This window comes from Sceloporus occidentalis, unplaced genomic scaffold (assembly GCF_023333645.1).
Source record: "Sceloporus occidentalis isolate IW3139 unplaced genomic scaffold, rSceOcc1.0.p SCAF_4, whole genome shotgun sequence".
Taxonomy (NCBI): Eukaryota; Metazoa; Chordata; class Lepidosauria; order Squamata; family Phrynosomatidae; genus Sceloporus; species Sceloporus occidentalis.
Genome location: NW_028316984.1, coordinates 174,455,256 through 174,471,289, shown reverse-complemented (window position 1 = coordinate 174,471,289; position 16,034 = coordinate 174,455,256). Strand labels below are relative to the sequence as shown.

The 16,034-nt window shown below is 38.5% G+C and overlaps 2 protein-coding genes across 4 annotated transcripts in view; one reads left to right on the top strand and one right to left on the bottom strand.

Annotated features, from left to right (window-relative positions):
- FOXN3 (forkhead box N3) overlaps nucleotides 1-16,034 on the top strand; it is a 170,432-nt gene that overhangs the window by 68,868 nt on the left and 85,530 nt on the right. For all 3 annotated transcript variants that reach the window (XM_089522374.1, XM_089522373.1, XM_089522372.1), the window contains exon 4: nucleotides 15,918-15,982. In XM_089522374.1, coding sequence (XP_089378500.1) covers nucleotides 15,918-15,982 — 65 coding nt within the window. The remainder of the gene's footprint in view (nucleotides 1-15,917; nucleotides 15,983-16,034) is intronic.
- LOC149315032 (ATP synthase F(0) complex subunit C3, mitochondrial-like) lies at nucleotides 7,638-8,439 on the bottom strand. The gene is given in 3 exon segments (XM_089521458.1): nucleotides 7,638-7,819; nucleotides 7,822-7,992; nucleotides 8,319-8,439. Coding segments are annotated over 3 exon segments (474 nt in total).

Here is a 16,034-nt window from a genome sequence, read left to right as displayed (position 1 = left end):
ACTAAAGTGATGGCAATACATAAATATTCCATCTTTAATTCAAAAATTATAATGCTGTAATATAGCATGGGTTGCTACTAGATTTTATATTACCAATTCTTTCAGGCACTTCTTCTTAAGAAACCCCTCTAATCCTACTTCTAGCTAGTTGTTGGCTTAAATATTAGCAAATTTTGTATTCTATTGTTTCAGAAGGCTATCTGACTGCTCAGCAATGATATATAAATGTAGATAGGCACACTTATGAATAATACACTTAGTCGTGAGCAAGTATTGTTGTACCATTCCTACTATAACAAATTTCTTTCTCCCATTTTGCTAGGTAGCTCAACAGCAAAGGCTAGCTAGGTTCCTTACAGATTCCTTCCATCCTCAATTGGCTTGGTTTTTGCTTACATGGCAGTTACTATTGACTGGGATCCAAAGAGCTACATACACACCTGGAATATGCTTCTATATGCAAGAGAGGGATGTACGAATGTATTGGTTTCCCTTTCCAGCTGTAGCCCTTTGTATCACTTCAGTTCTTTGTGTCACTGGAATCTGTTAAGTGCGGTGTTGTTAAGATACTTGCCTTTTCAGCATCTAGACTGTGAGCCATATCAGATTGTGGACCTTCCCCTTTTAGTGTCGAAATATGTATAAAATCCCATTCACATTTTTAAAAAAGAGAGATGCATTTTCGTACATATCTTCTCATTGACTAAAGTATGCTTGAGCAATTTTTCAAAGGGATGACGTTTTCTGGATGCATTTTTTAAAAATTTTTATTACATAAAAACATGTACAAAAAATATATAACAAAAGAACATTACCAGATATTACAAATATTACCAATAATACATACCAAAAGAACAAACATAACAAACAACAAAACATTACTCAAAAGAAAAGAAAAAACAAACAAACCCTCTACCTATCACCTAACATATAAACAAAACCAACAACTAATGACACATTGACTTCCTTCCTACCAGTTTAAGAAGATTTTTGTTAACATTTTGCTATCCTATATTATTCACTAAATCGAAAATTTAAATATTTATTTCAAAAAATACCTTTTGATTCATTGACTAAAGTATGCTTGAACAATTTTTCAAAGGGATGAAGTTTTCTGGATGCATTTTTGTTGTTTGTTTTGTGAACTATAGTGCAAACTCTACCACAAAGTACATTTGGTCTCAGGAAGTTTGAATTACATGGTATTAAAAAGTCTCATATTAAAATGCCAACTGAGCAAACTTTTCACCCATTCTTAGTCTGATCAAGTGCTGCTTCAGAGGATCCTCCATCCTTCAGGAGCAGCTTTTCAAAGGAGTACAGTGAGAAGGGGCTCTTATTGCCTTGCAGTGTCCAGACTTTTGCCAACATACACAGTATGAGACACTTCATCTTCCAAGATGATATACAAATCTCTCTCTCTCTCTCTCTCTCTCTCTCCCCCCTCTATATATATGACACGATCTGTCAGGATTTGAAGGGTTAAAACACAGCACACAGGGAAATGCTTGATGTGTGTGTGTGTGTTTGGCCATGAGCATTCAGCACAGTGGCAAGGCTGATAATCCACAGCTGATGCTCATTGGGCCAAGGACACTTCAATGTCCAAGTGCAGGTAGCCATGGATGATGAAACATGTGTCTGGATTGCAGAGGAGACACATGGCATGGCTACACACCTGAACTCACTGGGTTTGGGAGACCACATGGTCTGAAGTCTATGTAAGCCCAGGGGTTGCAAGGGTGTGGTGTGGGTTTGAAGTAGGAGTTTGGATTGGTATGTTTTGGAGTTTTAGAGATCTAGTATTGTATTATAGCACTGTGAATAAAGAGCACTTTGGGGACTTTTGTTTCTCTGGTGGTTTATCAGAAGAAGCTACAGCATCGGTTTGCTATGTGTCCCTGGAGGTTCCTGCATTGCTGCAGTTCCTGGAAGACATCCAGTTGCTGTCATCCCAATTGGACTCTGGGAGCCACGCTTCGGCTTCTGGAAATTTGCCAGCTCTGCTCCAAGGGTCTGATTTAACCCCAGGACTCGTTTGAGTTGCTGACAAGGGTTGTTGGACCCCAGCAGTTGCACTGACACGATCTACATCTTTGATTACTTGTATACCATATTTTATTTGAAAACATTATTCAGAATCAGTTATTTGAGTTTGTAGGTCATACCAGCATGCATCACTTTGTGCATATGAGAACTAAATGAAGCTTACATTCTGTAAGCACAGATGCCAGTTCCTGGCTGCTGCTCTGGTGATGCCAGTCCCATAGACCCAAAGATGACCCAAGCTCCTGCATGAGTGATGGAATGCCAAAAGCCAGCTTTCTGACCCATTTTTTGTTTGCCTGATCTGTATTGGGGTGTAGCTCTCGTCTGGCACTTTGTGTAACTTGTATAAGTTACTGTGTGTGCCAGCTGCACTCCCAGTATTCATGACCTTCCATTGCTGGGTGGGTGGTAACTTTTATTTCCATTGAGTGTGAGTTTATCCTGTGTCCTAAGTGTTTACTGTTCATTGTGAAAATACATTATAGGGATACCTTAAAGCCTCTGACAAAGAAGCACCTTTTATCTCTTTTTAAGTCTTTTTATCTCTTCCCTGCCCCTCTTGTTGGCATTTATCTAGTTGCAAACTTTTTAGCAGCATCTGTTTTGGAGGATGCTGAAGAAAGGCTGGAGAAAGAGAGCCTTTTGGGATAGGGTTGAAGCAGCTTGTCAATAGTAAACAACACAATGGCAAAGAATGGGATTCTGCTGTAGCTGATCTTCTTGTAACCATGTACACCTGCCTATAGCAGGCAAAGTAAACTGCACCTATCTCCAGAATCCTCTGCTGAGAGAAAATGGGAGAGCAGATAACAGTGCTTCACCAGCTACCATATACCTGTCAGTTCAGCCACCAAAATGAGGGGAAAAAGGGGGAAGCTGGTGAAAGTTGGGAGGGAAACATACTTGGATAAATTTTAGAAAAAAGGCTTCAGGTAGTCTCTAAAAAGTTCAATGTGTTTTTATTTACTTATGCTAGGCTTCCCAACCCTGGTTGTTTTCATTTCACATATGTGTATTGTGTAGTTTTGAATACAAATTTTGCGGAAATGTTTCAAACAGCTCTTCTTTCTTGTGGTGGAGAAACCTGTTCTTATTCTTTCCATGTTATTTCTGACTCTGGTACCATATTTTCTGTTAAAGATGTAATGTCTAGAAGCACATCTTCTTTGTAAACGGAGGAATACTTGTACCTTGTATTTAATTTTCTAGCAAATTTAGATACCTTCAATTATGCATGATTCCCCACCCCCAGTTTTTTTTTCCCTTCCATCATATGGAAATTTCCCCCCTCTCAACTCATTCTTTTGTCTGCAGACACTTGAGAAGAAAAAGCTTATTTTTTAAAAGGCTGCAACACTTAGAATCCCCCCCAAGCTTTCATGAATAACACTGTTGAAAAGTTTGAAAAGTTACTTCTTTGAACTACAATGTTGGTTTAGGGACTGTTGGCACTGTAATCCAAATGAGTAATTTTTTGAAGATCTTTATGAGATGCACAGATGCATTCTGAAAGATAAAGTGTTGAATATGTCTGTAGGATATGCCGTCAGGATTCAAATAGAAGCAGTCAATTTCCTAGACTTGCTCAGTGTCATCATGCGACTTCTTTGTATATATAATGAAACAGTGGAACACTGGGAGCTGTGCTGGTGTACTGGGAATTCGAAGAACTCAGGGTTAAGAGAGGTGGAGTTTAACTTTCTTGGAAAGTGGTTGGCTGTTCTTTTTAGATCATTTCCCTCTCCCTCCAAGTCAAATAAAGACTTGCAAATGAATGCTGCCAATACAGTATTTACTTTTGTCATTTCCTTGGATGCCCTAAGTCCACTACTCCACCCACTTAACTCACAAAAAGATGTGTGTTGACATTTTTGCCGTAGTAGCTGTTTTTGCTGCCTGAGGATGCAAATTCCAAAACTATAGGAACCACTTTGAGGTTTCCACTCTCTTTGAGAGATAAAAATTAAAAACTAGAGCATGGTCCTAAAAACTGTGTTAGCCATAGTTAGTAATGTACATTAGTTGGAACTGATGACAGTTTTTAAAAATTTCACTCTGCTGTTTGTTCCTGTATCTTGAATAAAATTAAGAGCAATTCTATGAATACAGCAATTAAAATAATTTAATCCAGATCTTTGCTTTAAAAAGAAAAATCTTTAATACTGGACTTGATAATTTGTCTGAACATAATAAGTCCCATGCAGAAGGACATAACATAATAAAGATCTGGAGACCTAGGAGGCTTATGTACAAGAGACCTCTGTTCTCTAAATATTAGCTTAGTCTGGAGTGTTGCAAGACACCCAGTTACTTTCTGAGTAAATGTGTATTTGTCACTTCAAAACCTTTCTTATGCAATTGTGTTCACCAATATTAACTAATGCCTTCTTCCTCTTCTTTTTCCCCTAAATTGTATTCCCTTCCTTACCTGTCCACCGCCCCTGCCACTGAACAAGACATTTAGGTGAAGGAAGCATTTTGTATACAAACAATATGTCTTGTCTGAAAATATTTTAATTTCAGGTGGATATTTTCTGACCCATTTTCGCACCACTTTCCTCCTTCAGAAGTTTGTAAACTCATAGGAAACTGAAGTAGAGTGGAGACACGCAAATCATGTTGAGCTGACCAGCGATGAGCCATGACTTGCACTCCTTTGATTGACTCGGTCTCACTGACACCAGGCAGCACCTGCACTAGCACCAAGAAGCAAGACAAGAAGGCTGATAGGCTATTATTGGCTGGGATCCTGTTGGGCTACTGCAACCAGTGTACCGTATTGGTGCAGGTGGTTACAACAAGAGACTTGTCACTGCAGCAACTGTGAAGGAAGTATGACCTGGAAGAAACAGGCTGTTTTGGTACATGTTTTCTGCCACCACTACATGAGCCTGGAAAAAGTGCAAACGCCAGCATAGCAACAAGATTCTAGCTTCTGACTGGAGTACTTTGGCCTATCCTCAAAACAAATCTTAGATTTAGATAGACTGTCCTGTCTACACAGATCTGAAGCAACAACTCTTTCAAATGATTTTAAAAACCATATGTTCCAGCATGAAGTGTTAGTTTGGGTTGTGTTTTTTTTTTTTTTTAAATCACCAAATTTGTAAAAAAAAAAAAAAAAGTATGCTGAAGCCAATAGCTGAACCTGTCATACCTATGGTTTTCTTTTTCTTTAGGCAGATGCTTCTCAGTCATTTGTATTAAAATTCTACATACACTAAACATGGAATATAATCAAACAAAAACACATATATTAAACTCTGTTGTTGTTAATTGACCTCAAGTCGCCCATGACTCAAGATGACCCTGTGGATGAGACATCCCCAAAATCCTCTGTCTTCCACTGTTGTGTTTAGGTCCTATAAATTTGGACTGTGACCTCCCTAATTGAGTCTCGCCATCTGGCTTTTGGTCTTCCTCCCTTTTCTCTGTTTTATTTCCCTAGTATTATTGTCTTTTCTAATGAGTCATGCCTTCTTATGATGTGGCCAAAGTACAACATTCTCAGTTTTGTCACCTTGACTTCCAGTGAGAGTTCGGGCTTAATCTGTTCAAGAACCCATTTGTTTGTCTTTTTAGCCATCTGTGAGATTCTTAGCACTCTTTTTCAGCACCACATCTCAAATGAGTTGATTTTCTTCCTATCAGCTTTCTTCACTGTCCAGCTCTCACTTCTGTGTACGATAATGGCAAATACAATGGCTTTGATTATTATAACTTTAGTACTCAGTTGTATATCTTTACACTTTAGGATCTTTTATACTTATTTTACAGCTGCCCTTCCCATTCCTAGTCTTTTTCTGTCTTGCCTGCAGATTTTGTTATTATAATGTTTGATCAAAACTATGGGAACTTTTTAATAATTTTGATTTCCTCCTTATCTAGGTTGAACCTATGCATATTCTCCGTAGTCATATCCTTAAGAGCGATCCATAGCTTTTCATCATCTATGCAGTCAAATACTTCGCTCTAGTATATGAAGCACATGCTGATGTTCTTCTGGAATTCCTTGGTATTCTCTATTAGCCATTTTATGTTTTTACGTATGTTTTAAACTATATTAAATAAAATACAAAGAGCCAACAGATATAAAAAGTAATAAAAACTATGCTATAATAACACATACTAGAAGGAAAAGAAAATAAGAAAAATATGACTTCTATATTTTATTGCTCTAGGACCCATTTGTTTGTCTTTTTGGCTGTCCATGGAATCCTTAGCACTCTCTTCCAGCACCACATCTCTAATGAATTGATTTTCTTCCTATCTTCTTTCTTAACTGCCCAACTCTCACATCAATACTTGGTAATAGGGAATATAATGGCTTATATGATTCTAACTTTTGTGCTGAATTGTATATCTTTGCATTTTAGGATCTTTTTAGTTCTTTCATAGCTGCCCTTTCCATTCTTAATCTTCTGATTTCCTGACTGCAGTCCTCATTCCTATCAGTGTTTGATCCCAGATAGTCATTATTTTTGTTTTCTTCATGTTCAATATATATATGTATGATTTATATCTAATATAAATATAGTTCATACATTTCTAATATTATCTCCTATTTGTTACTTTAAGTAAAAATCCACATTGATCATCATTAATGCTTTTCAGTCTTGAATTCCTTCTATGTGTTCTGCAGTTTGTCTCTGACTCTGTGCTATAGAAGTGATTTTTTCCAAAAACCTCAATTTTTACCCCCACTCTTAACAATTGTTGCTGTCACCATGTATTGCCTCCCTGACAAAATCAGAGCTCTGAGTCACCAGCTAGAACATGAGTGTTCATGTTGAACAACTTATCACAATATTTCCCCAGAATCATTTGGCGAAGGAGGTGGGGTGAGAATGCCTTTTTAAAAATTGTATTAACATTTGGCAGAGCTACGGTGCCTGTAAAATGATTTTTATTTTTTCGTAGGCAGCACACGTGCCGCTTAAAATAGATGGAAGTAGTATGTGGGCATGGATGAGACCCTCACACCTGAGTTTTTAAACTAACATGAATCACATTTCTTCACAGTTGATAAAAGGCTTATTTCTTTTGAATGTAGGTGTTGTCTGGTTGGAGTATTTGAGTCAGACATCCAGAGTAAAGTTTTAGAAGTATAATATTTTTTCTGAACATAATTACATTATAAAGAATAATATCCATACCATTTAAAAAGAAAAACTACATATTCTATATTATAAGGAGAACTAAGATTATGATCCTTGGATGTCAGGTTATGCTTTACTAAGATATAGATACATAAATGTATAGATATATTTTAAAAAGAATCTGCCCACCCAGTTTCATAATCCTAGAACATCCTCTGGCTTCTTCCTTTCCATCGTGGGTTGTTTGTCTTGAATACGAAGTCATTTAATTGTCTACAAGTGCTCCTGAATATACTGCAATGAATGTAGATTACATGGAACAATTACATGAGCGCTCACATGTAGTTACCATACAGAGAAATTCATGTATGCATCTTTCTTACCTGGGTTGGGATGGGGGGGGGGTCACCAAAACTCATTACCATCTTTAATTAATCTGGTTTGAAAGCAGTATACATTTCCATGATAAATGTTCTACTGAGATGAAATTCACAGAATCACATTGTAGTTCATTAGTACAAAAAAGTATAGAAGGGTCTCTTCACATAGTAGAAACAGGATCAAGAAATCAACCATCACACAGAAAAGACCCATGGCTTCAGACAGGTCAAATCCCTGAATAGCATAGGAGAACAACTGCTGCTTCAAAGAAGGATTTCTTGCTTAACTGTGATTAGACTTCCAAAGACTGTTCCAATACCAGCACCAGAACCAGCTACTCCTACTGTGGCAGCACCAGCATCAATAAATTTGACAATAGTGCCAATGTCCCTGCTGATAGCACTTGTTTGAACTTCTCTTAGTCTAGGCGACTGCCGGTGTTTTGAGCCCCAGTAAGGAAAGGTGTAGTAATGCGGTGGCTCAATAGTTAAGATGCTCACTCTGGTGGTCAGCAGGTCAGCAGTTTGAGACCGAAGGGCAGCTTGATGGAATGGGCTCCCATAAATAGTCCCAGCTACCAACCTAGCAGTTTGAAACCATGTAAAAGTGGAAGTAGATAAATAGGTACCACTTCAGTGGGAAGGTAACAGAGTTCTGTGCAGTCATGCTGGCCATGTGATCACAGAATCATCTTTGACAATACTGGCTCTTTGGCTTAGTAACAGAGATGAGCATTGTCCCCTACAGTTGGACATGACTAGACAAACCTTTACCTTTAAGGAAAGGTGTGCTGTCTTCTCCTGATCTCTGGCCTAGACAACACTGATTCAGAAATTGGTTTGTAAAGGATCCTTGATCCCATATGTATCAATACGGGGGAGCTGGCAGTGAGCTTGAGACAGGCAAACATGTCTGCTGTGGCTGCTGCAGATGGCTGCAGCGGCAGCACCCAGCAAGACTCTGGCCCTTCTGGCTGGTGGTGGCGGCAGCACCAGCTCCTCTAACTGGGTTGGGGCAGCGGTAGAGGTTGAAGGCACAGCAAGCCACCAGGGTTGCCAAAACCCACACATGATTTTTATGTTTGCTTTGTTTGCTTGGCACTTGTGATTATAAAAATTATCACTTGGAATTCTTTTTTTAAAAACGTGTCCATAACCTAACAGTGTCTGGTTTCTTTCCTTTTCTCACGGGGTGTTTATCTGTTTTGGAAGCCAAGCCCAAGGAGCCCTGGGGGCGCAGTGGTTAAATGCCTGTACTGCAGCCATTCACTCAAAACCGCAAGGTTGCGAGTTCAAGACCAGCAAAAGGGCCCAAGCTCGACTCAGGCTTGCATCCTTCCGAGGTCGCTAAAATGAGTACCCAGACTGTTGGGGGCAAATTAGCTTACTTGCTGTTCACCACTATGATCTTTGGAATAGCGGTATATAAATAAAAAAACAAAAACAAAAAAAACAAGCCATTTGTTCCAGTGATGTTCCCTGCTTGGTATGACATATTCAATGGGATGGCATCTTATAGAGTAGCAGAAGGCCAAGATCCTTCTCTGAAGTGTGTACAGTCTAAAATTCAACCTGTGAGAGGTAACAGAGGATGGGTAAGAAGATGGAGGGGAAAATAAATAAATACATATTTTGAGAAAGGAATCTGTGTGAAGGAAGAGAGGAAAAGAAAAATGGCATCATGGTGGTGTTCTGGAATGTAGTGACAAGCAGAAACATCAGCAAGATTATTGTCATAAGAAAGGACAATGTCATAAGATCAAAGGAGATGCTGCACTGGATCAGAACTAATGCAGCATTCCATTCCCATAGTGGCTATTCTGATGCACAAATTGAACATGAGTCTAATTGCATCCTTTTGTTGATGTTCCCCAGCACCTGACATTCTGGAACAAATGTTTGAGAGGACAGTGCTTTCATTGATTGGCTGTTACAGAAAGGAGACATTGCCACACAGATGTGGGCTAGATGGGGGTTTGAGTACAGTTCATACTCATTGGCATCACTGGGGATGTGTGATGGTGTGGACTGCACCATGTGACACCCCAGAAGTGGGGTGACAGCTGGTCAGGCTCTCCCCCCGGCGCTACTCCTGTGCACGCTCCCACCTCCTGCCATTCCTATGCTCCCAATCCTCTGCGCATTCCCTCCGATGTCCTCTGCGCACTCCCACTGCTCATGCACCATCCTATCCTTTTCCTTAGGAAGAGGATGGGGCAGCATGGGGGGATGGAGCACATGCCACCCCTGCAATCCCCACCCCTGAAGCCCCTCCCCTGCACCAGGTGATGCCCAGTGCAGGGACACCACTGTTCATCCTGCATAGTCTCGGCATTCAGTTTTTCTTCTGTTTGCTACCTACCAATTGATAGCCAAATGTGACAAATAATACTGTTATGTTGTGAGCAGGAGTATTTATATTTTATATACATCCAATTATTATTTATATGTTTTTAACTGGGCAAAGTTTGACAAATGCACATGGATGCTTGATAGGCAGTATATTATTATTATTATTATTATTATTATTATTATTATTATTATCCTGCCTTTCCCTTTTGAGGATCTAGGCAGGTAACAACAGTCCAATATAACATTTAAAAACAGTAGTAACATGATCCCAATCCCCTAGCCCTCCCTCCTTCTGCTAAAATACAAATAAAACATCATACTATATAATAACAGTAGCAGTATTACACATTACACCCAGTTGCAATTTAATATTCATGCACTCATGAGCAAAAAGGTTGTACTGGTACAACTGCATTTGTGGGTAGATCTCACCTATTTGTTATGGAAGCAGGTATTCCTTCTGACAAATTACATGTTTGTACCTTCAACACTGCAAGATGGAACAGGCTGCAAGGTACCTTTTGTGGACATTGTAAAGACCACTATTGTTCATTAACATTAACTCTTAATTTGTTATTATTATTATTATTAAACTTTATTTCTCTAGCGCTGTAATTATACACAGCACTGTACAAAGTCGGTAAAATTAGGAGTAAATAAAAGCCTGCCCAAGGCGTACATTCTAAGATAATAACAATTAAAAGAGGAATAGATAAAATTACCATAGAGAAAGGAAAAAACAGATTAAAAACATCAAATATCAAACAAATCACATCACATCAAGTATTGTCAGACACAATGTGCACATTTAAAAATTCAGACATCATTTTTTGAGAGAAGATTTCTTTTTCCAGAATTTCCTTTAAACTCCTATAAAAAAAAGTCAAGCATTTTTGCCAAGTTGTCATTTATTTATATATAATTTGAAGAAGGTGAACATAATCTGCTGCTTGTGGTTCTCTTCCAATGACGAGAAACCAAGAAATATATACACATACTTGTTAATAATCTTGCAGATCAGAAACAGGGCAAGTATCTAAAAAATACTGATTACTCCAAATTTCTTTTCCATTCCGTAACTGAAGAAATAACTCCTTTTCAGCTAATTTCAAAATTCAACTTAGTGTAACTCTTTGAGCTCTGTTTTTGGACTTGAGATATCAAAGTTCAAGTCCCCTCTCAGCTGTCAATCTCTCTGTGTGCATTTAGACTAGTTGATCATTGGAGTTATTGTCTTTGTTCCACCTGACAGGATTGTTGTGTGGGCAAAAGTCATGAGGGCGAGAGCTGTGTAAATGGCCTTGAACACATTATTATCATCATTTTAAATAAAATGTGTCCTAAAGTTAGGAATGCCACAGCTTAAATTCTCTGTCCATGAGGATAGATGGAACGTGATGTTTTCATCTCACTTGGTTGATCATCGGAGTAACCTCTGACATCCTTATTTAGCATTAAGGTTCTTTCCTTAGGAAAGATGTAAGGACTTCAATTTTACAGTGAATGAAAGATATCAAACCTCTTGACACTTTGGGTTCCTGCGAGGAGCATGATGTACATTATGACTGTTATGGTTCATTCACAGCCAGAGTACATCCGTATTGCTGGTACAGGAAATAAATTGGCCTGGATTACTTGGCTTTGACTTTATGTAAGCTTGTTACCTGCGTTTGTTTATGTCTACAGAAAAAAATCACTCTCTTTCAGTTCAGCAATGACCCTTGTACTAATCAGCCTGAAGGAGTGCCTTCACTCTAGCTGTGTTTTTGTGGAAACAGTTTTGGTAACAAATAATCTACCTTGGCAAGGATTAAAATAACATTTTTTAAAAATTTGGATAGCACACAGACTGAGAAAGTTTGGTTCTAGGACTTCTTTTGTGGATGTTGGGGTTCCCTGGATGCCTTTATTCCAGCACAAAGGTGTAATTTAAAAAAAAAAAAAAAAAGCTTTTCTCCTCCAGGAGCAAGCCAATCACTGTCCTAGGTCAATATTTAGAATCAAAAGCTGAAATGGACTTTTGGCCCTTTTCTGCCTCTCATCAGTTTTGTATTTTTAGAATTTTGGGCAGACCATACAGCTCCCAAAGAGTCCTGGGCCAGAATATTGTCCCTTAGATCTACCAAGGTTGACTACCATTTTATAAAATAATGTTTGGAGTATGTATTCTGAACAAAGAGGGCCATCATTCAAGGCTCAACCTTGTGATGCATGTGTCCATTGCTTCATACTCTGCCCTTATCTGTAAAATAAATAATTAAAAAATAGATATACTTTATTTTATCGTGTTATTGCAAGAGTTATTAAGATGGCATGTTTGTTTAAAAAGGAACTACAAATAATTATCACTCATTATATCCACCAGGGCCATAACCACTGTCAGCATCTTGTCTTGGGTCAGGGTTTGGTAAAGTGCCTCTGATGGGACCTGTGACTGGTCTTGATGGGTTTATGTAGTCATGATATTAGCAGAGTACTTAGAATCATAGAGTTGGAAAAGACTGCATGGGCCATCCAGCCCAGCCCCCTGCCATGCAGGAAATCTAAATCAAAACATCCCCAACAGATGGCCATCCAGCCTCTTTTTGAAGACCTCTAAGGAAGGAGACTCCGCCACAGTCTCCGAGGGAGTGCATTCCACTGTCAAACAGCCCTTACGGTCAGGACGTTCCTCCTAATGTTGAGGTGGAATCTCTTTTCCTGTAGCTTGCATCCATTGCTCCAGGTACTAGTCTCTGGAGCAGCAGAAAACAAGCTAGTTCCTCCTCAATATGATATCTGTTCAAGTATTTAAACAGGGCTGTCATATCACCTCTTAACTTTATGTTCTCCAGGCTAAACATCCCTAAGTCGTTACTCATAGGGCATGGTTTCCAGACCCTTCATCATTTTAGTCGCCCTCCTTTGGACATGCTCCAGTTTTTCAACATCCTTTTAAAATTGTGGTGCCCAGAACTGGGTACAATATTCCAGGTGAGACCAGACCAGAGCATAATAGAGTGGCACTATTACTTCCCTTGATCTAGACACTATACTTCACTGAGTGCCAGCAAGTGGGGGTTGCCACTTTAATTTTCCCCAAATGTAGAATCACTTCTAGACTTTGTGGGAACCTAAAATGATGCTTTCTGGATCCAGCCACCTGTCACTGATCAAAATATTGTGGGTGGTTAAAGGAAGGGGCAGCATAGGTATTGGTAGGGTGCATTATTGGATGTTTGATTGATTGATTGATTGATTGAAATTTTATTTCTATACCGCCGTTCCCACGATCACGGCGGTTTACAAGCAATACAAATGCAGTACAATACAAGTTAAAAAACAAACTTCACAATAAAAACACCCCAATTAAAACCAGCATAACTATACATCATTAAAATCCACATAGAATCAATCAAAATTTCTAATCAATCTAAAAATCCATACAATACAACACACAGTACATAGGGGAAATACAGTCAGGACATGTGAGGGAAAGCTTGACGGAATAAATGAGTCTTCAGGTTCTTCTTAAACGACTCCAGGGAGGGGGCTAAGCGGAGCTCCTCAGGGAGAGCGTTCCAAGATTGCGGGGCTGCCACAGAGAATGCCCTTTGCGCTGTTGATACATATTTAGTCTTAGGGACGCTCAAGAGATTTTTCCCCCCTGACCTGAGTGTGCGGGGCGGATTGTATGGGGAGACGCGGTCCTCCAAGTACTCTGGGCCCAAGCCATTTAGGGCTTTATAGGTCACAACCAACACCTTGTATTGGGCCCGGAAGCGAATTGGCAGCCATGTTGCATGCTGGGCTTCTTCTCCATTAGTATTATACAAACTTATGAGTGAAATTATAGCAGAGAGTTGCTGACCAGTCTTTCTTGAATTCTCTCTGGGTTATGACCTCAATTCTTCTGTGTTGTATTTTATTGCACAACAATGGAAAGACAATAGATTGTGTTAAAGTATTTCCTTTTACAGAGCGAGTTTACATTGCCATTTAACATGAGTGCTATATGCTTGGCTGCATGTATTGCACTTTGTATTGTTGGCCAATCACTATTCCATAAGAGTTTCTGTGAGTTATTCTTCTAATGAAGACAAAAATGCTAGGAAATAGATAGGTCATCCAGAAGAATCTCTTCTTCTCTTTAAGTTTTGTGTGGCCCATATTTCAAAGTAAAAAGCAAGGAATGGGGTCATGTCAGCCCACAGGGAGGAACCCTAGAGAAAGAGAGAGCTTGCAAATCATCAGGCAACTTAAACAGATCTGTAAATTATCCTAATAGGAAGAGTGTAGAGTAAAGGGTATTCTGTGCAGTAGTGAATTTTAAAGGAGTGAGAGAGAGAGAATTAAAATCAGGACCTGGCCCAGTTAACACACAACATGAAGGTCATCCCAAAAGAGTTCATTCTTTCCTTAGGAACACTCTTTTTATCAATCCTTCCCTAGGAAGGTAGTCTTTTGCTCTGACATTCCCCCACTGTGTGCGTACATACAGATACATAAAGATGTGAGGGCTTCGAAAAATCTGGGGAAAAATCATGAAGAATATCGAACATGATACTTTTTTGCCAAGCCAAGTTATATATACTGCATTTTAAGTTCCTAAAGTAACAGTCTGTAAATGGTGGTAATGCAGCATTTTTTTCCAATTTTCTAAAAAAAAATATTTTTTTAAGAAAAGGAAAAAAAACATTTTTTCCCAATTTTCTAAAAAAAAATATTTTTTTAAGAAAAGGAAAAAAAAAACCCATTTTTTAAAAATGTACTCAATCTGTTTTTTATAACGTGTAATCCACTTGTTTCTTGGATAAGAATACCATCTATTAATGTTCCTCATGCATATAGAAACTCCAGAAATGGCTTCACTACCTGTAGAGCCCATATTCTAGAAAACCTCCCATGAAAACCCTCACCTTTGCTGTTTTAAAAATCTTTGCCCTAATAATAATAAATAATAATAATAAAATTTTTATTTCTATCCCGCTTTTTGCCAGGCAATCAAAGCAGCGTACAATAGGTTAAAATACATCCATATATACATAATACCCCCCCCCCCCTTAAAACAAGATTAAACAATGTAAGATTAAAAACTAAGAGCTAAATAAAATTCATCATAGGCAGAGTTCGCTGGATGAGAAGTCTTATTTGTGGCCGAGCATTTTATTCCGGGAAGGCTTGCCGGAAGAGATCCGTCTTAATATGCAGTAAAACAACATCTGGCTCAGGACCATTTTAGCAGTACATCCTAGCCTCAACTGATACATTAAAATGAGGAAAATAGATGTGGTTTAAAGCATATGAAAGTGTGAACAACTTGGCTTTTCCAAGCAAGCTTACTGTATGTTTGCTGCACTGACACTTTAATTTTAAAAAAGTATGTGCAAAACAAATATTTTTATTCTTTTCCTCTTAAATATGTGTGGGTTGAAGGTTTTTCATTTTTCCAAATATGATATGATTGTTAAATAAATGTTTTAATGAAGAGATAAGCCTTTCTCTTCCAAAGCAAAATGTTATGCTCTCAACATGATGAAACTGTAGCTGCACTTTAAAAAGAAAAATGTATATAATATATATTCAGCTATAAATCAACCTCATGTTTAAGTTGAGGGCAAGCGTTGGAACCAGAATTATGGATTTTGATATGACCTGTAGAAAAGTCAAGGGTAAAACTTAAGGGCATGAAACAAAGAATGTAAAGGATGAAGCAAAGGAAAAAGATACCAAAGAACTTGCAAAATTCTGGCTGGTATAACTGTTTACGCTCACCCTAAAGGCTGGATGGATGAGAGAGTAAAGGGGACTGGTGCTTCTTTTATATGCTTCTAGGATGGACTAAGCTCTTGCTTTTCTGTCACTCTAGTCACAGAAGAGAATGGTTCCTTTTAAAATAAGAGTTAAAGTACACTACTTAAACTGACCCACAGATAAGTCGTTCCAGATTTTTGCGGTTAATTTTTTTGATTAAAATTTCCAGATTTATACATGAGTATATAAACTAAGAAAATGAGACTTTCTTTAACACTCGTTCCTTTTTTATTATTACATTTAGCACATCAGGTCCACCCATTTGGCCAGGAAGCACCTTTTTCAAGAGAAATGGAGCTCTTCTGCAAGGTAGGTCATAGATTCAGTTTTCTCCCCTTTCTCCCTTGACTTGTTATCTTGA